At 46.0% G+C, this 26,862-nt stretch overlaps 1 protein-coding gene across 1 annotated transcript in view; it reads left to right on the forward strand.

The window, feature by feature from the left end:
* The first annotated feature begins 1,147 nt into the window (after positions 1–1,147).
* The window catches only part of LOC138674359 (zona pellucida sperm-binding protein 3-like), a 101,338-nt gene continuing 75,623 nt past the window's right edge, over positions 1,148–26,862 (forward strand). The window contains exon 1 of the mRNA XM_069762212.1: positions 1,148–1,221. Coding sequence (XP_069618313.1) covers positions 1,180–1,221 — 42 coding nt within the window. The 5' untranslated portion in view covers positions 1,148–1,179. The remainder of the gene's footprint in view (positions 1,222–26,862) is intronic.

Here is a 26,862-nt window from a genome sequence, read left to right on the forward strand (position 1 = left end):
TCCCGATGTGCAGATGGAAGATGGTGAATGGTGTGGTAAAGAATGAGGACACAGGTTTGCAGTCTCTTTACCTGGTTTACTGAAGACTTCAGGCAGCCACAGTCCAGGGCACCAGATCACAGGGCAGGCAGGGTCCGGCCGGCTTAGAAGAGAATCCAGAGTCCCCTTTACCAGGTGGAGATGAAAGCCTTCCTCTAGCGCGGTGGTGTTGTAGTCCCTTACTGCCTATGGCTTCAGATAAGGTCCTCACAGTTCTTCTCTCTGTCCCCCATATAGGATAGGACATTACCTGCATGACAGGTAACTCGAGCCTTTTCACAGGGACTCTAGCGCGCCCCGGACTCTATAAGTGTCACCGTGCCTCCTGGGTATTAAGGCAGACAGGTAACTTGCAGTTCAGCTGTCCTGCTGGTCTCTGCTGTAAGTCGTAGAGTCCTTACAACCTCGGTGGTTCGGCTACGGGTTATCTGCGCCTCAGAGGGAGGCAGCCTGCTCGGGGCTGGTCTCCCCTGATGTTACTCTCCTGTGCTTCGCTTTCCTTCACGCTCACTGAACAATGTTCGGCTTTCTGTATGTCTCCTTCTAGGAGCTGTAGTACTTCAGACTACACGGCCCCTTCAGACCTTCTGACACTCTATGTCGGTCTGCTCCCTTCTGTCTCTCTGACAATCTAATCCCTCTTTCCCTCCAAACCACAATATACATAGGGGAGTCACCTAGTAAATAGGATCAAAAGCTCCCTCTTGTGGCCTGTAGTGTGAACATGTTTTGTGTATAGTGGTTACCTGATAAAAGTTATCATTCATCGCTTCCAAATGTAACACCACTCTCCCCGTGAGGAAAGCAATGCTACTGTGACGACCAGGACCCTGGGGCGCCACCCCCCCTCCCCCCCCCCCCATTAAATCCAGTACTCCCGGACTGGGAAAAGAAGAACAACAATACAGATTAGCAAAAAGACATACAAATTTTTAGAATGCAGTAAACATGTAAAACAAATTAATACAAACTGGAGCTTCCCTTTATGAGGGGTATGGATGCTTAAACGTTACAAGAACATATATACATGGTATGCATATTTACACAAATAGAAAACAGTATAATAACTAACTATGAAATGCAATTACCCGTTACAGGTCTACTGTTGTGAATTCTGTTGTCGGGATCCCTCCTGTGGTCATGAATGGTACTTCGGCTGGTTCTGTCCATGGACTTCCTCTGGTGGGTGTTTCTGAGTTTCCTTCCACAGGTGACGAGGTTAATTCGTTAGCAGGCTGCTCTATTTAACTCCACTCAGATCTTTGCTCCATGCCACCTGTCAATGTTCCAGTATTGGTCTAGTTCACTCCTGGATCGTTCTTGTGACCCATTCAGATGGAGACGTTTATTCTCAGCGAGGTAAGGCAAGTTTAGGACCTGGTATAAGAGAGATGCCGTAAAGGGGCTACCAGGTACACATAAAATTGGCCATTTTTATGCGCTAAAAGCTCTCATTTTTCATATTTCTAGTGCAGTAATGCAGTTCAAATTTCGTGTTTTCAAGTTTGCATGTTTTAGCGCTGCAGTGTGCTGCCCTATTTATTTAACTATATACGAGTTGGCGACTCTAGGTTTAGCACCTGTTCACACTGAGTCTATGTTTGGATGTGCCGGTCAGGTTTTTGAAATGTATTCTTTAGCCTTCTGATTGTGCACTCCGCCTCCTAGCCACAGGTGTTTTAATTACAGCAGGTCCAATACCCCTCCACAGAGAGAGAGAATTTTAGTCTAGGAAGAGGTTTCACATGTACCCATTCAGATGGAGATGTTTATCCTCAGCGAGGTAAGGCAAGTTTAGGACCTGGTATAAGAGAGATGCCGTAAAGGGGCTACCAGGTACACATAAAATTGGCCATTTTTATGTGCTAAAAGCTCTCATTTAACTATTCACAGTCATATTGCTTTTCAGATTTTATGGTTCCTTTTGTAGCACCTGGACGCTACGCTCACTCATGTTAGGTTCCAACCTGATCCCAGGAATGATATAAATTCTGTCAGTTCCCACTATGCGGGTCTAAGTGCAGCTGCACGTGGTGATTAGTTCAGTTTGCGTAGCTTGGGTGTGTGTAATAGCTGGCGAAGCAGCTACTACTGTCTCAGTAGTGGTGATAGTGCACACTGTCGTCTTGGTGGTGCAAGCTGGGGTTAAATTGGGAGTGGTGGTGGTGGTAGCTATTTTGGCGCTAGGTGGCGCTGCTTGCGTTAATTTAGCCAGCGTTGGAGCAGCGTCTCTGTTCCTGTGCACATTCAAGGCGTACCACCCATTTTCACCAAGATGCCTGGTGTAAGTCACGCAGTCACCGGGGTAAAGATCCGGGTATCCTTCCCAAAGGTGAACTCCATGTCCGTCCTGTTGACGAAGATCTCCGCGTATAGACCTGACTCCTTAATAAATCCCGAGCCCTTCTTTAGTCTGAAGGCTACCACTGTGCCCTGCTTCAGCGGGGCCTGGCTTGCCTGGCGGTCCTTGCGGGCCTGGGCCTTGGCGCATGAGTCCCTCTCATCAAAGGCTCTGCGCTGGGCCTTGGACTCCTCCTCCTTAGCCTCCCATTTGCAGGCAAGTTGTTGCTGGTATTCTTCCCAGTTTAAAACCTCTAGGGTCTCCCCTTTCTTCTTTTCCAACTCCGGAACCCCATGAGGTCTGTCCCAGGGTTCAACTAGCGATAGACAGTCCTTTCGGCGTAGATTTCACCCTGCAGGCTGGTGGGCTGGATCGGGGCCTTCATAAAGCGTTCCATCCCCGTGACCTGGTCCCATTCCCCCAGGATCTGGTGTCGCGCTGATCCATAATGGGGCGGTGCAGCGACTGGGCCCACTAAAAGTTCCTCGGCTACCGGGGCAGGGTTGTTATTCCTACCTGCCGCTGCGGTGTCTCTGGTGCCAGTCTCCTCCGTTGGTGTCGGGGGCTGTTGGACGGGACACGGTTCCTGCAGTTCTTTCACTGGCACCGCCTTGCACGTGGTCCCGGCGTCCAGCTGCATCAGCAGGAGCTGATCGATTAAATCCTCCACTCCGGTCTACATGAGTTCAGGGACGGCAAGTGCTGGCTTGCCGCGGCTTCCTTCCAGGTTGCTGGGGGAGTCCTCCGCTTCTACCCCACGCTCTCGTTCCAGGCTGCTGGCCATAGCGTCCTCCGCGTTGCTCTCTGCGTCCGGGTCTCTCTCCCGCTCTCTCCTTCGGGGGCGAAACGTCTTCCTCTTCCTTCCGCCATTCAGGATCAGGAGGCGGATCTCTGTAGCTGATGGACATGTCCACATGGTACAGTAGTTCTTGGAGTGGGCGACCATTATTTGCACGTCACTCAGTTCCCGCCCACAATGGCGCACTTGTCTTTTCCAGTGCTCCTTTTGGCGCTATAATGGCGGCAGTAATGGCGGCAATTTTGGCGGTACTTCACAATGCACAGTCTCAATAAATCACAGTTAGGCACAGTCTCTTAGGCGTACATGACCCGATTTGCTGGGTCAGTCCTTCCTGTTTGTGACGCCAAGATGAGTCACCCGCCAGGGCCGTGGGGTACCCGGTACCGGGTCTGGTGTTCACAGGGGGATGTCACAGTGGCGACCCGGTCAGTGGCCCTGGGCGCCCATGTAAAAGGGGAAAGTCTTTAAAGGGATTTGGTGAATAAAGTTTATGTTCGTGACACCACCTGTGGCATTCGGTCAGTGGCGACCGACACTGCTTTAAGGGGTCCTCTGGGGTGATGTTATGGCAGCTAGATGGTATAACTCCCACAGGTGGAGTGTATCCCCAGGGCTCCCGGTGTGTAGATGGAAGATGGTGGTGAACGGTGCAGTAAGAAACGAGGACACAGGTTTGCAATCTCTTTACCTGGTTTACTGAAGACTTCAGGCAGCCACAGTCCAGGGCACCAGATCACAGGGCAGGCAGGGTCTGGCCGGCTTAGAAGCGAATCCAGAGTCCCCTTTACCAGGTGGAGTTAAAACCCTTCCTCCAGCGCGGTGGTGTTGTAGTCCCTTACTGCCTATGGCTTCAGATAAGGTCCTCACAGTTCTTCTCTCTGTCCCCCATATAGGATAGGACATAACCCGTATGACTGGTGACTTGAGCCTTTTTACAGGGACTCTAGCGCGCCCCGGACTCTATAAGTGTCACCTTGCCTCCTGGGTATTAAGGCAGACAGGTAACTTGCAGTTCAGCTGTCTTTCCGGTCTCTGATGTAAGTCATAGAGTTCCTTACAACCTCGGTGGTCCGGCTACCGGTTATCTGAGCCTCAGAAGGAGGTAGCCTGCTCGGGGCTGGTCTCCCCTGATATCACTCTTTTGTGCTTCGCTCTCCTGCACGCTCACTGAACAATGTTCGGCTTTCTGTATGTCTCCTTCCAGGAGCTGTAGTGCTTCAGACTACATGGCCCCTTCAGACCTTCTGACACTCTATGTTGGTCTGCTCACTTCTGTCTGTCTGACAAATCTAATCCCCTTTTCCCTCCAAACCACAATATATAGGGGAGTCACCTAGAAATAGGATCAAAAGCTCCCCCTTGTGGCCTGGAGTGTGAACATGTGTGTATGGTGGTTACCTGATAAAAGATATCCTTCATCGCTTCCAAACGTAACATCACTCTCCCCGTGAGGAAAGCTGTGTACTGTGATGACCAGGACCCTGGGGCACCACATGTACTTGTTGTGTGTGTGTATATGTGTGTGGTGTGGGTGTGTATGTGGGTGGTGTGGGTGTACATGTGTGTGTTTGTGTGCGCCGTGTGTACTGTGTGTGCGTGTTGCACACATACAGTGGGGCAAAAAAGTATTTAGTCAGTCAGCAATAGTGCAAGTTCCACCACTTAAAAAGATGAGAGGCGTCTGTAATTTACATCATAGGTAGACCTCAACTATGGGAGACAAACTGAGAAAAAAAAATCCAGAAAATCACATTGTCTGTTTTTTTAACATTTTATTTGCATATTATGGTGGAAAATAAGTATTTGGTCAGAAACAAAATTTCATTTCAATACTTTGTAATATATCCTTTGTTGGCAATGACAGAGGTCAAACGTTTTCTGTAAGTCTTCACAAGGTTTCCACACACTGTTGTTGGTATGTTTGCCCATTCCTCCATGCAGATCTCCTCTAGAGCAGTGATGTTTTGGGCTTTTCGCTTGGCAACACGGACTTTCAACTCCCTCCAAAGGTTTTCTATAGGGTTAAGATCTGGAGACTGGCTAGGCCACTCCAGGACCTTGAAATGCTTCTTACAAAGCCACTCCTTCGTTGCCCTGGCGGTGTGCTTTGGATCGTTGTCATGTTGAAAGACCCAGCCACGTTTCATCTTCAATGCCCTTGCTGATGGAAGGAGGTTTGCACTCAAAATCTCACGATACATGGCCCCATTCATTCTTTCATGTACCCGGATCAGTCGTCCTGGCCCCTTTGCAGAGAAACAGCCCCAAAGCATGATGTTTCCACCACCATGCTTTACAGTAGGTATGGTGTTTGATGGATGCAACTCATAGTTAGTAAGTAACATAGTAACATAGTTAGTAAGGCCGAAAAAAGACATTTGTCCATCCAGTTCAGCCTATATTCCATCATAATAAATACCCAGATCTACGTCCTTCTACAGAACCTAATAATTGTATGATACAATATTGTTCTGCTCCAGGAAGACATCCAGGCTCAGTATTCTTTTTCCTCCAAACACGACAAGTTGTGTTTCTACCAAACAGTTCCAGTTTGGTTTCATCAGACCATAGGACATTCTCCCAAAACTCCTCTGGATCATCCAAATGCTCTCTAGCAAACTTCAGACGGGCCCAGACATGTACTGGCTTAAGCAGTGGGACACGTCTGGCACTGCAGGATCTGAGTCCATGGTGGCGTAGTGTACTACTTATGGTAGGCCTTGTTACATTGGTCCCAGCTCTCTGCAGTTCATTCACTAGGTCCCCCCGCGTGGTTCTGGGATTTTTGCTCACCATTCTTGTGATCATTCTGACCCCACGGGGTGGGATTTTGCGTGGAGCCCCAGATCGAGGGAGATTATCAGTGGTCTTGTATGTCTTCCATTTTCTAATTATTGCTCCCACTGTTGATTTTTTCACTCCAAGCTGGTTGGCTATTGCAGATTCAGTCTTCCCAGCCTGGTGCAGGGCTACAATTTTGTTTCTGGTGTCCTTTGACAGCTCTTTGGTCTTCACCATAGTGGAGTTTGGAGTCAGACTGTTTGAGGGTGTGCACAGGTGTCTTTTTATACTGATAACAAGTTTAAACAGGTGCCATTACTACAGGTAATGAGTGGAGGAAAGAGGAGACTCTTAAAGAAGAAGTTACAAGTCTGTGAGAGCCTGAAATCTTGATTGTTTGTTTCTGACCAAATACTTATTTTCCACCATAATATGCAAATAAAATGTTAAAAAAACAGACAATGTGATTTTCTGGATTTTTTTTTCTCTGTTTGTCTCCTATAGTTGAGGTCTACCTATGATGTAAATTACAGACGCCTCTCATTTTTTTAAGTGGTGGAACTTGCACTATTGCTGACTGACTAAATACTTTTTTGCCCCACTGTACATGCAGCTGGCCCTGCTCTGCTTACAGTGCAAGGCATTATAACCAGGAGTAGTGGCAGCAGTTAGAGCAATCCAGTGCAGCCTGTTAGTCATAGGTACAGTATATATATATATATATATATATATATATATATATATATATATATATATATGTATATATATATATATATATATATATATATATACTGCAGCAGTTATGGAGTGGAGCCAATAAATAGTGGTGTTGTCAGAGTGCATGCAGAGTTCACAGAGCTGGGCTACATTGCAATGTGCAGGATCTGTAAGGCAGCAGTGTGGACAGCGACAGGTGGTGAAATCTTTGCCTGCATTGTAAGCAGAGCTGCTGGGACACATCTACAGCCCCGACTGTACACTGGCATCATCATGTGTGGCCATTATACAGTATGGAGCATCATGTTTGGCCATTATACAGTATGAAGCATCATGTGGGGGCATTATACAGTATGGAGCATCATGAGGGGGCATTATACTGTATGAAGCATCATGTGAGGCCATTATACAGTATGCAGCATCATGTGGGCCCATTATACTGTATGGAGCGTCGCGTGAGGCCATTATACTGTATGCAGCATCATGTGTGGCCATTATATTGTACGCATCATGTGGGGCCATTATACAGTATGGAGCATCATGTGGGGTTATTATACAGTATGGAGCATCATGTGCGGTCATTATACAGTATGGAGCATCATGTGGGGCCATTATACAGTATTGAGCATCATGTGGGGCCATTATACAGTGTTGAGCATCATGTGGGGCCATTATACAGTATTGAGCATCATGTGGGGCCATTATACAGTATGAAGCATCATATGTGGCCATTATACAGTATGGAGCACTGTGTGGCCAATTTACTGTATGGAGTGTCATGTGGGACCATTATACTGTATGCAGCATCATGTGGGGCCATTATACAGTATGGAGCATCATGTGGGGCCATTATACAGTATGGCGCATCATGTGCGGCTATTATACAGTATGGAACATCATGTGTGGCCATTATACAGTATTGAGCATCATGTGTGGCCATTCGCAGCAGTTTTCCATGCGGTTTACAGTACCATGTAAATCTATGGAAAACCAAATCCGCAGTGCACATTCTGCGGAAAATACTGCGCGGAAACGCTGCGTTGTATTTTCCGCAGCATGTCAATTCTTTGTGCAGATTCCGCAGCGTTTTACTCCTACTCCTCAATAGGAATCCGCAGGTGTAAAAACGCAGGTGAAATCCGCACAAAAAACGCAGGAAATCCGAGGTAAATCCAGCCAGGACGCCCACCTTCATGTAACGTGTCTGGGCTATAGAGCATGAGTACTTTACCCATGGCTACCACCTCGCGCCACGTTACAGGGGAAGGCGGGGGGGGGGGGGAGCAGGAGAACACATACAGTAGGTGACTGAAGAGGAAAGCGAGCCTAGGATAAATAATGGTGTATGTAACCCATGCTCGGCCAAAAGTTGTCTAAAATATGGCCACCTCTACCAGACGCTCACACACACACCATGCAGACTTGGTTCTTGAGTCTGGTTCTGTGCTTAACCCACAGTTGTCTAACATGTGACCACCTTTACCAGACGCCCGAACACACACCGTGCAGACTTGGCTCTTAACCCACAATTGTCTAACATGTGACCACCTCTACCAGACGCCCGCGCACACCATGCAGACTTGGCTCTTAGTCCACGGTTCTCTAACATGTGGCCTCCTTTACCAGATGCCCGCACACATACCATGCAGACTTTGCTCTTAGTCCACGGTTGTCTAACATGTGGCCTCCTTTACCAGATACCGACACACACACACACCGTGCAGATTTGGTTGAGACCAGATGAGAAAGTTTCTGAGCACATGGAATGACACTGTCCAATGTCTTTGAGAGAAGGGTCTACATGGATGATGTCATGGTCCCGTGACTTATGAGTGTGGGCCACATGGATGAAGTTAAAAGTTCAATACTGGTCAGTGGCCTCTAAATCCAAAGTCAACTGGAGCCCTTGTGAGACCCTCTGGTTGGGAGTAGGAGATCGTCGTTTGGATCCAGTGAATCCTCCCCCAGAAGCTTGATGGCTCATATACACATTAGAAGAATATCTATCACGCCATTGGCGATATCGGCTAACAGTCTAGTAGGTGATGAGATTTGGGACAGTCTTTTCGAAAACTGGACAAAAATAATGTCTAAAAGGTGAAATCTGCAGATGAGGCCCAAGAACATGAAAGGTCAGGAAGACCAAACCAAGGACATTCCTTCACCAGATGGTCTTGTTGACCCATTTCCAGAAACCTCTGGCCTTGGAGGCTACAAACACTGGGTACGGAAAGTATTCAGACCCCTTTACATTTTTCACTCTTTGCTTCATTGCAGCCATTTGGTAAATTCAAAAAAGTTCATTTTTTCTCATTAATGTACACTCTGCACCCCAGCTTCACTGAAAAAAAAAACAGAAATGTAGAATTTTTTGCAAATTTAATAAAAAAAAACCTGAAATATCACATGGTCATAAGTATTCAGACCCTTTGCTCAGACACTCATATTTAAGTCCCATGCTGTCCATTTCCTTGTGATCCTCCTTGGGATGGATCTACTCCTTCATTGGAATCCAGCTATGTTTAATTAAACTGATAGGACTTGGTTTGGAAAGGCGCACACCTGTCTATATAAGACCTCACCGCTCACAGTGCATGTCAGACCAAATGAGAATCATGAGGCCAAAGGAACTAGCCAAGGAGCTCAGAGACAGAATTGTGGCAAGGCACAGATCTGACCAAGGTTACAAAAGAATTTCTGCAGTACTCAAGGTTCCCAAGAGCACAGTGGCCCCCATAATCCTTAAATGTTAGAAGTTTGTGACCACCAGAAGTCTTCCTAGACCTGGCCGTCTAGCCAAACTGAGCAATCAAGGGAGAAGAGCCTTGGTGAGCGAGGGAAAGAAGAACTCCAAGATCACTGTGGCTATGTTCCAGAGATGCAGTAGGGAGATGGGAGAAAGTTCCACAAAGTCAACTATCACTACAGCTCTCCATCAGTTGGATCTTTATGGCAGAGTGGCCCAATGGAAGCCTCTCCTCAGTGCAAGATATATGAAAGCCCGTAAAGAATTTGCTAAAAAGCACATGAAGGACTCCAAAGACTATGAGAAATAGGATTCTCTGGTCTGATGAGATGAAGATAGACCTTTTTGGTGATAATTGCAAGAGATATGTGTGGCGAAAGCCAGGCACTGCTCATCACCTGCCCAATACAATCCCAACAGTGAAACATGGTGGTGGCAGCATCATGCTACGGGGGTGTAATTCAGCTGCAGGGACAGGACGACTGGTTGTCATTGAAGGAAACATGAATGCAGCCAAGTACAGAGATATCTTGGATGAAAACGTCTTCCAGAGTGCTCTGGACCTCAGACTTGGTCGAAGGTTCACATTCCAACAAGACAATGACCCTAAGCACACAGCTAAAATAACAAAGGAGCGGCTTCAGAACAACTCTGTGACCATTCTTGGCTGGCCCAGCCAGAGCCCTGACCTAAACCCAACTGAGCATCTCTGGAGAGACCTGAAAATGGCTGTCCACCAACATTCACCATCCAACCTGACCGAACTGGAGAGGATCTGCCAGGAAGAATGGCAGAGGATCCCCAAATCCAGGGGTGAAAAACTTGTTGCTTCATTCCCAAGAAGACTGTACTAGCTCAAAAGGTGCTTCTACTCAATACTGAGCAAAGGGTCTGAAGACTTATGACCATGGGATATTTCAGTTTTTCTTTTTTAATAAATTTGTAAAAATGTCTACATTTCGGGGGCTTTTCAGTCAAGATGGGGTGCAGAGTGTACATTAATGAGAAAAAAATGAACTTTTTTGAATTTGGGTGCAATGAAACAAAGAGTGAAAAATGTAAAGGGGCCTGAATACTTTCCGTACCCACTGTAAGTGATATTTTAGGCTTTGAGCTTCTGTTATTGAGTTCCCGGGATATCACCTGGTGGTCCTGGAGTATATAACATACTGGAGATCCTAGGATGCTTGCTTTCTCTGGGAAAATTTCTTAGTTTGGTTTCCTTTTATAGCAGTGGTGTGGAAATGGTGGGAAGTGATGGATATGAGTTTAGAGGTTCTTCTTGGAAGTCAAGACGGAGGGTCAACTTGACCACTTAAGTCCTATATTCCCTAGGGTTTGTAATCAGAAAGCGTCAGACAATCCTTGCCCTGGAGATGATCTGAGGAAGGTCCGTTCTTTGGCGCACTACATAAGGGATCCTTGGAGGTCTCCTATGGGGAGCTCTGCTCTCAGGCTGTCAGACTAATGCCTGTCCTGCTGACAGTTCCTTCAAACTTAGGTTGTCCCCTCCGGCGAGGTCTTATCTTCTCACCACAGAAGGATCAGGCCTGTAGACTTCCAGCTCATCTTCTTCGCTCTGGATGAAGCGGTTTCCTCTTTGTCACGGTTGTGGTCAGATCACAGGGCGCAGATGTCTCCTGCGGTCAGTAGCTGAAAGGGAACTACTACCCCCAGTCTCATCCGGAATACTAAAAATCAAGTAGTCATCAGAATGTCGGAGCAGCGACACAACGATGAATGTGAGGAGCGTCCGTCCTGTCTTCTATAAGTCAGTCTGCTCATGATATAGGCTGCCATTCTCACTAGCGCTGTTTGCTGAAGCCGCACTCCTCTAGTATTCTGTTCTCTGTCAAACACTCAGCTCTCTGCTGTGTCATCACAATGTGTCAGTGCGGAGTCTGAGCGCTGTCTGCTGATCCAATTGTATCCATGTCTCACCTGAGATATTTCCAGGGTGATTCTCATTCACTGACAGCAAGCAGAGGCCTGAAAGTAAAAGTCTAGAGACACAAAGGCTCCAATTCACTATTTATTTTATTTAGATTATAAGATTGAATTTATGTCTTCTTTTTTTTACGCTGCTTTAGTTTTGGTGTTGGCTCGATATCGTGGCTGCAGTTTTTTATTCAGATATTTTGGGTTCATTTATCACTTTTCAAAATATTTCCCATTTTTGAGCAGTGTTACTCCAGTTGCCATCATGGAGCACAGCATCGCACACTTTTTTTCTTTTTCAATGTTGAAGACTTACTTGTGAAGTTTTGAGTGTAAGGAGCAGGTTCAGGAGCTGAGCCCGCACCATCCCTGGTAGATATCGGCTGTGAGCATCTGCAGCAACTGGAGCTAGTGCCAATCACTACAGTTAACCTCTCAAATGCCATTTCCAATCTCTGATGCTCAAAGGAGCGCGGTCTGTGCAGTGTATGCACCCATCGGCCCCCTGCGATACTAATGCGGGGAGCTGATGGACTAGTATAGCTGGAGGGGCCGTCATGTTGGCGCTCCAATGAGACACACACTGCACTGCACAGGATTGTGATCAAAAAGTTAAAAAAAAAGTGATACCATTACCAAATAAGACACAAAAATAGCAACAAAATTATATATACATGCTGTGTATATATATATATATATATATATATATATATACACACACACACACACACAATGCTCAAAAAAATAAAGGGAACACTTAAACAACAGAATATGACTCCAAGTAAATCAAACTTCTGTGAAATCTAACTGTTCACTTAGGAAGCAACACTGATTGACAATTTCACATGCTGTTGTGCAAATGGAATAGGCGATAGATGGAAATTATTGGCAATTATCAAGACACCCCCAATAAAGGAGTGGTTCTGCAGGTGGGGACCACAGACCACATCTCAGTACTAATGCTTTCTGGCTGATGTTTTGGTCACTTTTGAATGTTGATTGTGCTTTCACACTCGTAGTAGCATGAGACGTAATCTACAACCCACACAAGTGGCTCAGGCAGTGCAGCTCATCCAGGATGGCACATCAATGCGAGCTGTGGCAAGAAGGTTTGCTGTGTCTGTCAGCGTAGCGTCCAGAGGCTGGAGGTGCTACCAGGAGACAGGCCAGTACCTCAGGAGAAGTGGAGGGGGCCGTAGGAGGGCAATAACCCAGCAGCAGGACCGCTACTTCAGCCTTTGTGCAAGGAGGAACAGGAGGAGCACTGCCAGAGCCCTGCAAAATGACCTCCAGTAGGCCACAAATGTGCATGTGTCTGCACAAACAGTTAGAAACTGGCTCCATGAGGATTTTCTGAGTGCCCGACGTCCACAGATGGGGGCTGTGCTCACAGCCCAACACCGTGCAGGACACTTGGCATTTGCCACAGAATTGGTAAATTTGCCACTGGCGCCCTGTGCGCTTCACAGATGAACGCAGGTTCACACTGAGCACATGTGACAGATGTGTGTTGTGAATTCTGTGGCAGAGCTCCCTCCTGTGGTCACAAGTGGTACTTCGGCTGATTCTCTCTGTGAGCTTCCGTTGGTGGAGGAGAGTGGTACTGCGGCTTCTGAGTTTACTTCCTCAGGTGATGTGGTGAAGTCGTTAGCTGCTGCTCTATTTAACTCTACCTAATGCTTTGATCCTGGCCTCCAGTCAATGTTCTAGTATTGGACCTGTTTCCTCCTGGATCGTTCCTGTGGCCTGCTGCTCTGCATAGCTAAGTTCCGCTTTTGCTATTTGTTTGCTGTTTTTTTCTGTCCAGCTTGCTTATTTGTTTTTTCTTGCTTGCTGGAAGCTCTGGGACGCAGAGGGTGTACCTCCGTGCCGTTAGTTCGGTACGGAGGGTCTTTTTGCCCCCTTTGCGTGGTTGTTTGTAGGGTTTTGTGTTGACCGCAAAGTTACCTTTCCTATCCTCGCTCTGTTCAGAAAGTCGGGCCTCACTTTGCTAAATCTATTTCATCTCTACGTTTGTCTTTTCATTTTAACTCAAAGTCATTATATGTGGGGGCTGCCTTTTCCTTTGGGGTATTTCTCTGAGGCAAGGTAGGCTTATTTTCTATCTTCAGGCTAGCTAGTTTCTCAGGCTGTGCCGAGTTGCATAGGGAGCGTTAGGCGCAATCCACGGCTGCCTCTAGTGTGGTTGGAGAGGATTAGGGATTGCGGTCAGCAGAGTTCCCACGTCTCAGAGCTCGTTCTATGTTTTTGGGTTATTGTCAGGTCACTGTATGTGCTCTGACTTCTATGTCCATTGTGGTACTGAATTACCAGATCATAACAGTACTGGAGGCCCAAAGTACTAATGATTCTCAATAGAGGGAAAAAAGAAGTTCTGAGACCATTTTTTTTTCTCTGCACTGTGTTTTGCCTTTTTTTTACCCTAGACATTTGGGTGGTTCAGAACACAGGTGTAGCGATGGACATTAAAGGTCTGTCTTCATGTGTGAATCAGCTCACGGCAAGAGTACAAAATATTCAAGACTTTGTGGTTCAGAATTCTATGTTAGAACCAAGAATTCCTATTCCTGATTTGTTTTTTGGAGATAGAACTAAATTTCTGAGTTTCAAAAATAATTGTAAACTATTTCTGGCTTTGAAACCTCGCTCCTCTGGTGACCCAGTTCAACAAGTTAGGATCATTATTTCTTTTTTACGTGGCGACCCTCAGGACTGGGCATTTTCTCTTGCGTCAGGAGATCCTGCATTAAGTAATATCGATGCGGTTTTCTTGGCGCTCGGATTGCTGTACGATGAACCTAATTCAGTGGATCAGGCAGAGAAAAATTTGCTGGCTCTGTGTCAGGGTCAGGATGAGATAGAGGTATATTGTCAGAAATTTAGAAAGTGGTCCGTACTCACTCAATGGAATGAAGGTGCGCTCGCAGCTATTTTCAGAAAGGGTCTCTCTGAAGCCCTTAAAGATGTCATGGTGGGATTTCCTATGCCTGCTGGTCTGAATGAGTCTATGTCTTTGGCCATTCAGATCGGTCGACGCTTGCGTGAGCGTAAATCTGTGCACCATTTGGCGGTATTATCTGAGCATAAACCTGAGCCTATGCAGTGCGATAGGACTTTGACCAGAGTTGAACGGCAAGAACACAGACGTCTGAATGGGCTGTGTTTCTACTGTGGTGATTTCACTCATGCTATCTCTGATTGTCCTAAGCGCACTAAGCGGTTCGCTAGGTCTGCCACCATTGGTACGGTACAGTCAAAATTTCTTTTGTCCGTTACCTTGATCTGCTCTTTGTCATCTTATTCTGTCATGGCATTTGTGGATTCAGGCGCTGCCCTGAATTTGATGGACTTGGAGTATGCTAGGCGCTGTGGGTTTTTCTTGGAGCCCTTGCAGTGTCCTATTCCATTGAGAGGAATTGATGCTACGCCTTTGGCCAAGAATAAGCCTCAGTACTGGACCCAGCTGACCATGTGCATGGCTCCTGCACATCAGGAGGTTATTCGCTTTCTGGTGTTGCATAATCTGCATGATGTGGTCGTGTTGGGGTTGCCATGGCTACAAGTCCATAATCCAGTATTAGATTGGAAATACATGTCTGTGTCCAGCTGGGGTTGTCAGGGGGTACATGGTGATGTCCCATTTCTGTCTATTTCGTCATCCACCCCTTCTGAGGTTCCAGAGTTCTTGTCTGATTACCGGGATGTATTTGATGAGCCCAAGTCCGATACCCTACCTCCGCATAGGGATTGTGATTGTGCTATCGATTTGATTCCTGGTAGTAAATTCCCAAAGGGTCGACTGTTTAATTTATCTGTGCCTGAGCACGCCGCTATGCGGAGTTACGTGAAGGAGTCCTTGGAGAAGGGGCATATTCGCCCGTCATCGTCGCCATTAGGAGCAGGGTTCTTTTTTGTGGTCAAGAAGGATGGTTCGCTGAGACCTTGTATAGATTACCGCCTTCTAAATAAGATCACGGTTAAATTTCAGTACCCCTTGCCGTTGTTATCTGATTTGTTTGCTCGGATTAAGGGGGCTAGTTGGTTCACCAAGATAGATCTTCGTGGTGCGTATAATCTTGTGCGTATTAAGCGAGGCGATGAATGGAAAACTGCATTTAATACGCCCGAGGGCCATTTTGAGTATCTAGTAATGCCATTCGGACTTGCCAATGCTCCATCAGTGTTTCAGTCCTTTATGCATGACATCTTCCGAGAGTACCTGGATAAATTCCTGATTGTGTACTTGGATGACATTTTGATCTTCTCGGATGATTGGGAGTCTCATGTGAAGCAGGTCAGAACGGTGTTTCAGGTCCTGCGTGCTAATTCTTTGTTTGTGAAGGGATCAAAGTGTCTCTTTGGTGTTCAGAAGGTTTCATTTTTGGGGTTCATCTTTTCCCCTTCTACTATCGAGATGGACCCTGTTAAGGTCCAAGCCATCCATGATTGGACTCAGCCGACATCTCTGAAAAGTCTGCAAAAGTTCCTGGGCTTTGCTAATTTTTATCGTCGCTTCATCTGCAATTTTTCTAGTATTGCTAAACCATTGACTGATTTGACCAAGAAGGGTGCTGATGTGGTCAATTGGTCTTCTGCTGCTGTGGAAGCTTTTCAAGAGTTGAAGCGTCGTTTTTCTTCTGCCCCTGTGTTGTGTCAACCAGATGTTTCGCTTCCATTCCAGGTCGAGGTTGATGCTTCTGAGATTGGAGCAGGGGCTGTTTTGTCGCAGAGAAGTTCTGATTGCTCGGTGATGAAACCATGCGCCTTCTTTTCCAGGAAGTTTTCGCCTGCTGAGCGAAATTATGATGTTGGCAATCGAGAGTTGCTGGCCATGAAGTGGGCATTCGAGGAGTGGCGTCATTGGCTTGAAGGAGCTAAGCATCGCGTGGTGGTCTTGACTGATCATAAGAACTTGACTTATCTCGAGATACGTGGCACCTATGGTTCCATCTGTTGATCCTCCTGCCCCGGTTTTGGTGGAGAGGGAGTTGGAGTATATTGTGGAGAAGATTTTGGATTCTCGTGTTTCAAGACGGAAACTCCAGTATCTGGTTAAGTGGAAGGGTTATGCTCAGGAAGATAATTCCTGGGTCTTTGCCTCTGATGTCCATGCTCCCGATCTTGTTCGTGCCTTTCATATGGCTCATCCTGGTCGTCCTGGGGTCTCTGGTGAGGGTTCGGTGACCCCTCCTCAAGGGGGGGGTACTGTTGTGAATTCTGTGGCAGAGCTCCCTCCTGTGGTCACAAGTGGTACTTCGGCTGATTCTCTCTGTGAGCTTCCGTTGGTGGAGGAGAGTGGTACTGCGGCTTCTGAGTTTACTTCCTCAGGTGATGTGGTGAAGTCGTTAGCTGCTGCTCTATTTAACTCCACCTAGTGCTTTGATCCTGGCCTCCAGTCAATGTTCTAGTATTGGACCTGTTTCCTCCTGGATCGTTCCTGTGGCCTGCTGCTCTGCATAGCTAAGTTCCGCTTTTGCTATTTGTTTGCTGTTTTTTTCTGTCCAGCTTGCTTATTTGTTTTTTCTTGCTTGCTGGAAGCTCTGGGACGCAGAGGGTGTACCTCCGTGCCGTTAGTTCGGTATGGAGGGTCTTTTTGCCCCCTTTGCGTGGTTGTTTGTAGGGTTTTGTGTTGACCGCAAAGTTACCTTTCCTATCCTCGCTCTGTTCAGAAAGTCGGGCCTCACTTTGCTAAATCTATTTCATCTCTACGTTTGTCTTTTCATCTTAACTCACAGTCATTATATGTGGGGGCTGCCTTTTCCTTTGGGGTATTTCTCTGAGGCAAGGTAGGCTTATTTTCTATCTTCAGGCTAGCTAGTTTCTCAGGCTGTGCCGAGTTGCATAGGGAGCGTTAGGCGCAATCCACGGCTGCCTCTAGTGTGGTTGGAGAGGATTAGGGATTGCGGTCAGCAGAGTTCCCACGTCTCAGAGCTCGTTCTATGTTTTTGGGTTATTGTCAGGTCACTGTATGTGCTCTGACTTCTATGTCCATTGTGGTACAGAATTACCAGATCATAACAGACGTGACAGAGTCTGGAGACGCCGTGGAGAGCGATCTGCCTGCAACATCCTTCAGCATGACCTGTTTGGCAGTAGGTCAGTAATGGTGCGGGGTGACATTTCTTTTGAGGGCCGCACAGCCCTCCATGTGCTCGCCAGAGGTAGCCTGACTGCCATTAGGTACCGAGATGAGATCCTCAGACCCCTTGTGAGACCATATGCTGGTGCGGTTGGCCCTGGGTTCCTCCTAATGCAGGACAATGCCAGACCTCATGTGGCTGGAGTGTGTCAGTAGTTCCTGCAAGATGAAGGCATTGAAGCTATGGACTGGCCCGCCAGTATCATTCACTGATATCTAAGATGTGGTATTTTAGTGTTCCCTTTATTTTTTTGAGCAGTGTGTTATATATACATACACACATACATACATAATTGGTTTTTTTTTATTTATTTTATTTTTTTACCACAAAAAAGAAAACCTAAAAAGTAAAACCCAAAAGACAAGGACACAATCAGGCAATAAATTACCTTCCAGATCTGTGAAGGAGAGAGAAAATTATATGTTTTTTTCTTTTTATCGAATGCATTAGACATTGCGGAAAATTCTTCAAAATGAAGCACATAGTCAATCACCGAAAACAGGAAAAAAGGTGGAAGATTGGCTGCAGCGTTCACATTTTGTTCAAGCCAGAAACAAATATTTACCTCACTGTTCCTTCCATCTCGGATAATGTGACCGCTGTAGCCAATCAGCAGCCATTGTTACCTGATACAACTACTGGAAAAGGAAAGCAGGAGACTGGCGGAGGATGCTGTACAGAATAAGGAGGCGGCAGTACAGAATACGGAGGAGCGGTGCTGGTCTGGAGCTGGGTAGGTGTTATTTTTTTATGTTACCACCACCCTCGCCCCATTAACACATGTATGAAATGTAGTGGACAATCCCTTTAAATGCAAAGAAACACATTTTCGATTGGTCAGTCCTGTGCATGCAGCTCCTGGGCCCCAGAGGAGGCATTCATAACCAGGTCCTCACCTGCATGGCGCCATCTATAATACTGGGCTCATACGGCTTCACGGAAAATTCATCCTCTAAAGCCTCAGGGTCATTCCTAGATGGAGCGGAGATTTGGGAGTCAGCGTTGGGCACTATACTGTTGTGCTCAAAAGTTCATATACCCCGGCAGAAGTTTTGCTTTCTTGGCCTTTTTTTTCAGAGAATATAAATGATAACACCAAAACTTTTTCTCCACTCATGGATAGTGGTTGGGTGAAGCCATTTATTGTCAAACTATTGTGTTTTCTCTTTATAAATCATAATGACAACCTGTGATGATAATGTATAATATGATTTTTAGTTTTCCCTGTTAGCACACATACTGTGGGCTCTGACCCCCCTTCTCTGTGTGTTTCTGCTTGCTGAGATGTGTGTGTGTGTGGATCCAAAATCCCTCATGGCCCCACCACAAGAATTTTTATTGCGCCTGTAGCCGCACAAATCTCCCTCCAGTACCAGCTGAAACTGGTCTAGTCTCTATCAAAAAACATGAGGTTCTTAGTTCTATTATAATAAGATATTGGGCCACTGATTTGGGCTAGGAAAATAAGGAGTATATATTGCTAACATCCATCGGTAGATCTGTCAAACACTGTAAGTGCGAGCAGCTAAAAACATCGAGTACAAAGTGCGGATTTCTCCGGAACCGTGTTGAACAATTAGGATGAATTTGGTATCATTAGAAAGCCAATTTTAAAAAATAAGAGGAATGATGGGTGTGCTGTGATTCTGACATGTTCTGAAGCTAAGATATGAGAATTACAAGTATTGTTGGAAAAAACTGTACATCTGAAGAGAGGGGAGGGTGATGGTAACTCAATCCCCTTTAGTGATGTCACAAGCCTGCATTTGTTGCTGCACTCGACCCAGCCTTTATTCTTCCCTGAGACCTCACCACAGAAAGACTATCTCATGAATTGGGACATTTGGGGCTCCGCGTACCAGCATGGCTAGCCTGAAATGATCTAAGCAAATGTGAGTTTATCTTCCTTTAATCCGTGTTTATTTTATAATTGCTTTGTACATACTTTGTCTCATATTGTAACATCTTTATATGCCTTTTATAAACACTGCCTAATCTTTTATGGAGTAAAATATATAAAATACTAGCTTTGTTCTCCTGCGCTAAAACGTACCCTAAGTCTTCTGAAGTTAATTACGCTACTAATTTGGGTTGGCTTGAACCCCTCGCTGTGAGAAATCTGAGCTGGTGGCAGCGAAGTGTGATCTGGGCTAGGAAGGTGAGCTGGTAGTGACCGAACGGGGTTTTATCTATTGTCTGGCTGCGGCCTGAGCATTTATAATTCCCTCGCTGCAGCGTGCCTGCTAACCAGCCCACAGTGAAGCGGCCCGTTCGGCGACTAATCCCAGGTGTAGTTCCCTGACTGACCGGAGGGTAAGGGGGCCGCCGGAGAGCTGCAAGTTCCAAAGCAGAATTGGAAAAGCGGGATATACATAAATCTCTGCAGTTTGTGATATTGTAGTAGCAGTGAAGTGATAACTAAGATAAGCCCCCTGCACATGTGATAGCGAGGTGCTGGCCAAAGGTCACCCCGATCCATGACATAGTGGTGTCAGCACGGTGGGAATCGTGACACGACCCAAAACATCCAAATTACCCTGATCAAAAGTTCACATACCCTGGTGATTTTGGCCCGATAACATGCACAGAAGTTGCTATAAACGGGTGTGAATGGCTACTAAAGGTAACATCCTCACCTGTGACCTGTTTGCTTGTAATCAGTGTGCGTGCATAAAAGCTGAGTGGGTTTCTGGGATCCAGACAGACTCTTGGATCTTTCATCCAGCCACTGACATTTCTGGATTGTGAGACATGGGGAAAGCAAAAGAATTGTCAACGGATCTACAGGAAAAGGTAGGTGACCTGTATAAAACAGGAAAGGGATACAAAAAGATATCCAAGGAATTGATAATGCCAGTCAGCAGCGTTCACACTGTGATTAACAAATGGAAAATCCGGAGCTCTGTAAAAACAAAACCTCGGTCATGTAGACCAGCAAAAATGTCATCCACAACTGCCAGGAAAATTGTTCGGGATGCAAAGAAAAACCCACAAACACACATCAGATGAAATACAGGACTCTCTGAAAACTAGTGATGTGGCTGTTTTACGATGCACAGTAAGGAGAAACTTGAAGAAAAATGGACTGCACGGTCGAGTCGCCAGAAGAAAGCCATCACTGCGCAAATGCCACAAAGTATCTCGCCTATAATATGCAAAACAGCACAGAGACAAACCTCAAAACTTCTGGAACAAGGTAATTTGGAGGGATGAGAACAAAATTGAACTTTTTGGCCACAACCATAAATGTTACATTAGGACAGAGGTCAGCAAGGCCTATGATGAAAGGAACACCATTCCTACTGTAAAGCACGGGGTGGATTGCTGATGTTTTGGGGATGTGTGAGCTACAAAGGCACAGGAAACTTGGTCAAAGTTGAAGCAAAGATGAATGCAGCACGTTATCAGCAAATACTGGATGCAAATTAGCACTCATTAACCTGTAAGCTACGCATTGGATGTACTTGGACGTTCCAACATGACAACTATCCAAAACACAAGGCCAAGTCGACCTGTCATTGGCTATAGCAGGACAAAGTAAAGGTTCTGGTCCATCTCAGTCTCCTGACCTCAATATCATTGAGCAACTCTGGGGAGATCTCAAGCGCGCAGTTCATGCTAGACAGCCCAGGAATTTACAGGAACTGGTGGCCTTTTGCCACTAAGAGTGGGTAGCTTTATCTGAGAAAATAAAGAACCTCAGCCCCAACAACCACAAAAGACTTCAAGCTGTTATTGATGTTAGAGGGGGCAATACACAGTATTAAGAAATGGGGTATTTGAACTTTTGGTCAGGGTCATTTGGATGTTTTGGGTTGTCATTATGATTTAAAAAGAGAAAACCCAGTAGTTTGACAATAAATGGCTTCACCCAACCACTAACCATGATTGGAGAAAAAGTTTTGGTGTTATTCACATTCTCTGAAAAAAAGCCAAGAAAGGAAAAATTCTGACAGGGTATGTAAACTTTTGAGCACAACTGTAAATTAAGGGGTTAATCTGCTGTCCAATCATAAACTAGCCAGACCAGATCCACAGAATAGCGCCACCCCTGTCCACAGGTTTCATGTGGTATGGCAGCCCATTCACTCTAATTGACTGAAGCTTCAATACCAGACAGACACTTTTGTAATCCTGTGCAATTCCTTTAAGGGCACAAAGTGATGTCACACCCAGATCTCTCGCTGGGAATACCGAACCTAGACTGAAAACAATGCATCATGGAACATTGAGGGCATATAGAGACCCCACCAGTGCTGTCAGCCATCAGTGTAACGTGTGATGGATGGAGATCCGCTTGGAGAAGTAAAAAAAGAATATCCAGACTTGAGTAAAGTACACCCCTTATTGATGCTCATTTAAGGGTTGGTGGGGAAGGTTAGTAGAGGACAATTGCTGATTCAGAGATTGACTAATGAAGGCATTACGGGCAAGAAAAATGATAAAATTCATCTCCAATTCAATTTTTTCTAAAACTCACACCCAGCCTGTATTACTGGTAGAGACACACCGAGGTCACACCCAGCCTGTATTTCTGGGAGAGAGACACAGTGAGGTCACACCCAGCCTGTATTTCTGGGAGAGAGACACAGTGAGGTCACACCCAGCCTATATTTCTGGGACAGAGACACAGTGAGGTCACACCCAGCCTGTATTTCTGGGAGAGACACAGTGAGGTCATACCCAGCCTGTATTTCTGGGAGAGAGACACAGTGAGGTCACACCCAGCCTGTATTACTCGGAGAGAGACACAATGAGCTCACACCCAGCATGTACTACTGGGAGAGAGACCCACCAAGGTCACACCCAGCCTGTATTGCTGGGAGAGAGACACAATGAGCTCACACCCAGCATGTACTACTGGGAGAGAGACCCATGAAGGTCACACCCAGCCTGTATTGCTGGGAGAGAGACACAATGAGCTCACACCCAGCCTGTATTTCTGGGAGAGAGTGAGGTCATACCCAGCCTGTATTTCTGGGAGAGGGACATAGTGAGGTCACACCCAGGCTGTATTACTGGGAGAGAGACAGAATGAGCTCACACCCAGCTTGTATTACTGGGAGAGACACACAATGAACCCACACCCAGCCAAAATTACTGGGAGAGAGACACAATGAGTTCACACCCAGCCTGTATTGCTGGGAGAGAGACACAATGAGCTCACACCCAGCCTTTATTACTGGGAGAGAGACACAATGAGCTCACACCCAGCCTGTATTACTGGGAGAGAGACACAATGAGCTCACACCCAGCCTGTATTACTGGGAGAGAGACAGAATGAGCTCACACCCAGCCTGTATTACTGGGAGAGAGACACAATGAGTTCACACCCAGCCTGTATTACTGGGAGAGAGACACAGTGAACTCACACCCAGCCTGTATTACTTGGAGAGAGAGACATAATGAGCTCACACCCAGCATGTACTACTGGGAGAGAGACCCACCAAGGTCACACCCAGCCTGTATTGCTGGGAGAGAGACACAATGAGCTCACACCCAGCATGTACTACTGGGAGAGAGACCCACGAAGGTCACACCCAGCCTGTATTGCTGGGAGAGAGACACAATGAGCTCACACCCAGCCTGTATTTCTGGGAGAGAGTGAGGTCATACCCAGCCTGTATTTCTGGGAGAGGGACATAGTGAGGTCACACCCAGGCTGTATTACTGGGAGAGAGACAGAATGAGCTCACACCCAGCTTGTATTACTGGGAGAGACACACAATGAACCCACACCCAGCCAAAATTACTGGGAGAGAGACACAATGAGTTCACACCCAGCCTGTATTGCTGGGAGAGAGACACAATGAGCTCACACCCAGCCTTTATTACTGGGAGAGAGACACAATGAGCTCACACCCAGCCTGTATTACAGGGAGAGAGACAGAATGAGCTCACACCCAGCCTGTATTACTGGGAGAGAGACACAATGAGCTCACACCCAGCCATAATTACTGGGAGAGAGACACAATGAGCTCACACCCAGCCTGTATTACAGGGAGAGAGACAGAATGAGCTCACACCCAGCCTGTATTACTGGGAGAGAGACACAGTGAACTCACACCCAGCCTGTATTACTTGGAGAGAGAGACACAATGAGCTCACGCCCAGCCTGTGTTACTGGGAGAGAGACACAATGAGCTCACACCCAGCCTGTATTACTTGGAATTACTTGGAGAGAGACACAATGAGCTCACACCCAGCCTGTATTACTGGGAGACAGACATAATGAGCTCACACCCAGCCTATATTACTGGGAGAGAGACACAATGAGCTCACACCCAGCCTGTATTACTGGGAGACAGACCCAATGAGCCCACACCCAGCCTGTATTACTAGGAGAGAGACACAATGAGCTCACAGCCAGCCTGTATTACTTGGAGACAGAGACACAATGAGCTCACACACAACCTATATTACTGGGAGAGTCATTCTCAGAAGAAAAAAAAATCTGAAACTTGGATCAGGCTCCAAACTGCATATCAAGAGATCTGGAAATGAATAAAGCAATGAAGATTACAGACCTCAGCCAGCGGCTTCATATATGTCTGTGAGGCAGTGGGCTGAGGCCAGTATCCCTGGTGGGTAGTCTGGGTAATGAGATCTGAGCACGGTCATATTTCACAGATATGTGGAACAGCCCCAAATATAAATAAGTGCAGACAATAAAATGTAACTTACATATTTAGAAAGAATGTTTTCTCCATGATAAGAGGGGGCTGCAACAGTCAATAGGAACAATTGTAACAAATGCTCAGCTGCAGGGCTGCCACTAGGAATTTTGGGGCTCCATATAGGCAAAATTTTGGGGGCCTACTTGAGATTACGCCCAGGCTCCTCCCCAACCCTGCCTCCACCCCCGAACTGTCCACAGTCCCACCGCTCTACTTCTCACCAATCACACATGTATCAATTCCCATCACCAGATCACACATATAGCCAGCAGCTTTTTTCTTGCCAAAATATTTTTTAAGCCGCCAAAAAGACAAGGTAGACTCTTTTGGCCAAGCCCTATTCTACTGTAACTTACTAAACATTTGTTACAATATCCAATACAATTGAGGTATATTTTTATTTATTTTTCAATTTTTAAAATGATCAATAATATCACACACAAGGGATAAATACCGCCGCACCATGACCAAATCACATATTACCACCACAGTGACCTATAATACCACATACAAGGAACAAATACTGTCACACCATGTCCAGATCACATATTACCAGCACAGTGACAGAATAATATCACATACAAGGGACAAATACCACCGCACCATGTCCAGACCACATATTACCACCACATAGTGACCAATAATACCACATACAAGGAACAAATAGCACCACACCATGACCAGACCACATATTACCACCGCATAGTGACCAAATAATAGCACATACAATGAACAAATACTGCCACGCCATGTCCAGATCACATTTTACCACAACAGTGACCGAATAACAGCACATACAAGGAACAAATACCACCACACCATGACCAGACACCATATTACTACCACAGTGACCGAATAATATCACATACAAGGAACAAATAGCACCACACCATGACCAGACACCATATTACCACCACAGTGGCTGAATAATATCACACACAAGGAATAAATACCACCACACCATAACCAGACATATATTACCACCACAGTGCCAGAATAATACCACATACAAGGAACAAATACCACCACACCATGGCAAGACCATATATTACCACCATATGATGACCTACAATACCACATAGAAGGAACAAATACCACCAAACCATGTCCAGATCACATCTTACCACCACATAGTGACCAAATAATTGCACATACAAGGAACAAATACCGCCACACCATTGCCGGACAACATATTACCACCACATAGTGACTGAGTACTACAATACTGATCATTACCGGTAACATGATGATTACCGGTGACATTATACACAGGAGCTCTGTATATTGTGTCAGTGTACAGGTAATACCGTGATCACCAATGACATTATACACAGGAGCTCTGTATATAGTGTCAGTGTACAGGTAATATAGTGATCACCGGTTACATTATACATAGGAACTCTGTATATAGTGTAAAGGTAATACAGTGATCACTGGTGACATTAAACAGGAGCTCTGTATATAGTGTATAGTGTAAAGGTAATACAGTGATCACTAGTGACATTGTACACAGGAGCTCTGTATATAGTGTGCCGCCTCACCACCGTCCGAGCTGCTGCACCCCCGACCTTCTGTCTCCTCCCCATTATCCCATAGAATGTAAGTCCGCAAGGACAGTGTCCTCTCCTTTGTACCAGTCTGTCATGGTAAATTTGTTTACTGTAAACGATATCTATAACTCTGTACGTAACCCTTTTCTCATGTACAGCACCATGGAAGTAATGGTGCTATATAAATAAATAATAATAAAATAGTGTAAATGTAATATAGTGATCACTAGTGAGATTGTACACAGGAGCTCTGTATATAGTGTACAGGTAATACAGTGATCACCGGTGACATACACAAAAGCTCTGTATAAAGTGTATAGTGTAAAGGTAATACAGTGATCACTAGTGACATTATACACAGGAGCTCTGTATATAGTGTATAGTGTAAAGGTAATACAGTGATCACTGGTGACATTGTACACAGGACCGCTGTATATTGTGTGCAGTGTATAGTGTCAGTGTACAGGTAACACATTGACTCACTGGTGACGTCTCTAGGTGAAATCCTTCATCTTCACTTTTCATCTTCATCCAGCACAGACTGCCATCACGTTTTCCAGCCAGGGCTCGTCTCTGCAGGAAATAACACAGTTATCTAGAGCACCACTTGGAGAACACATTACTTAATTTTTTCCCAAATTCTAAACTACACCAGATGAAGAAAAAAAGGCGCCATAGTGTCACTCTGCACAGTAACAGGACCGTCTCCCACATTTAAAACAGTATTCTCACAAAATAAAATAAATTGGCCCCTATGGTAATAATATCCCCCATCCTGGCCCCTGTGTGTCTCATTCCTGGCTCCATCCATATGGTCTCCAATCCTGCCCTCATGAGTATCCATCCTGCCCCACAGACCCACATGGCAATAGAGTAACTGAACCTGTGTCTTGGATGCAGGTTCAGTTACTGCATCGGCAGAATCCTGCCGCTGGGGCCCGGGCCCGATGAGCAGAAGAGACAGGGCCCGATGTGGGCCCCCTTTGCCCACTGGGCCCCATATGCCAGTTAGGGCAGTAATGCTTGATCGCGGCCCTGCTCAGCTGTAAGAAGTGTTGGAATTCTAAAGGTTTTAATGCTATGGGGAAAAAAAAGCGAATGGAAATATTTAGTTTAACATACAGAAAGCAC

Source organism: Ranitomeya imitator, chromosome 4 (assembly GCF_032444005.1).
Source record: "Ranitomeya imitator isolate aRanImi1 chromosome 4, aRanImi1.pri, whole genome shotgun sequence".
NCBI lineage: Eukaryota > Metazoa > Chordata > Amphibia > Anura > Dendrobatidae > Ranitomeya > Ranitomeya imitator.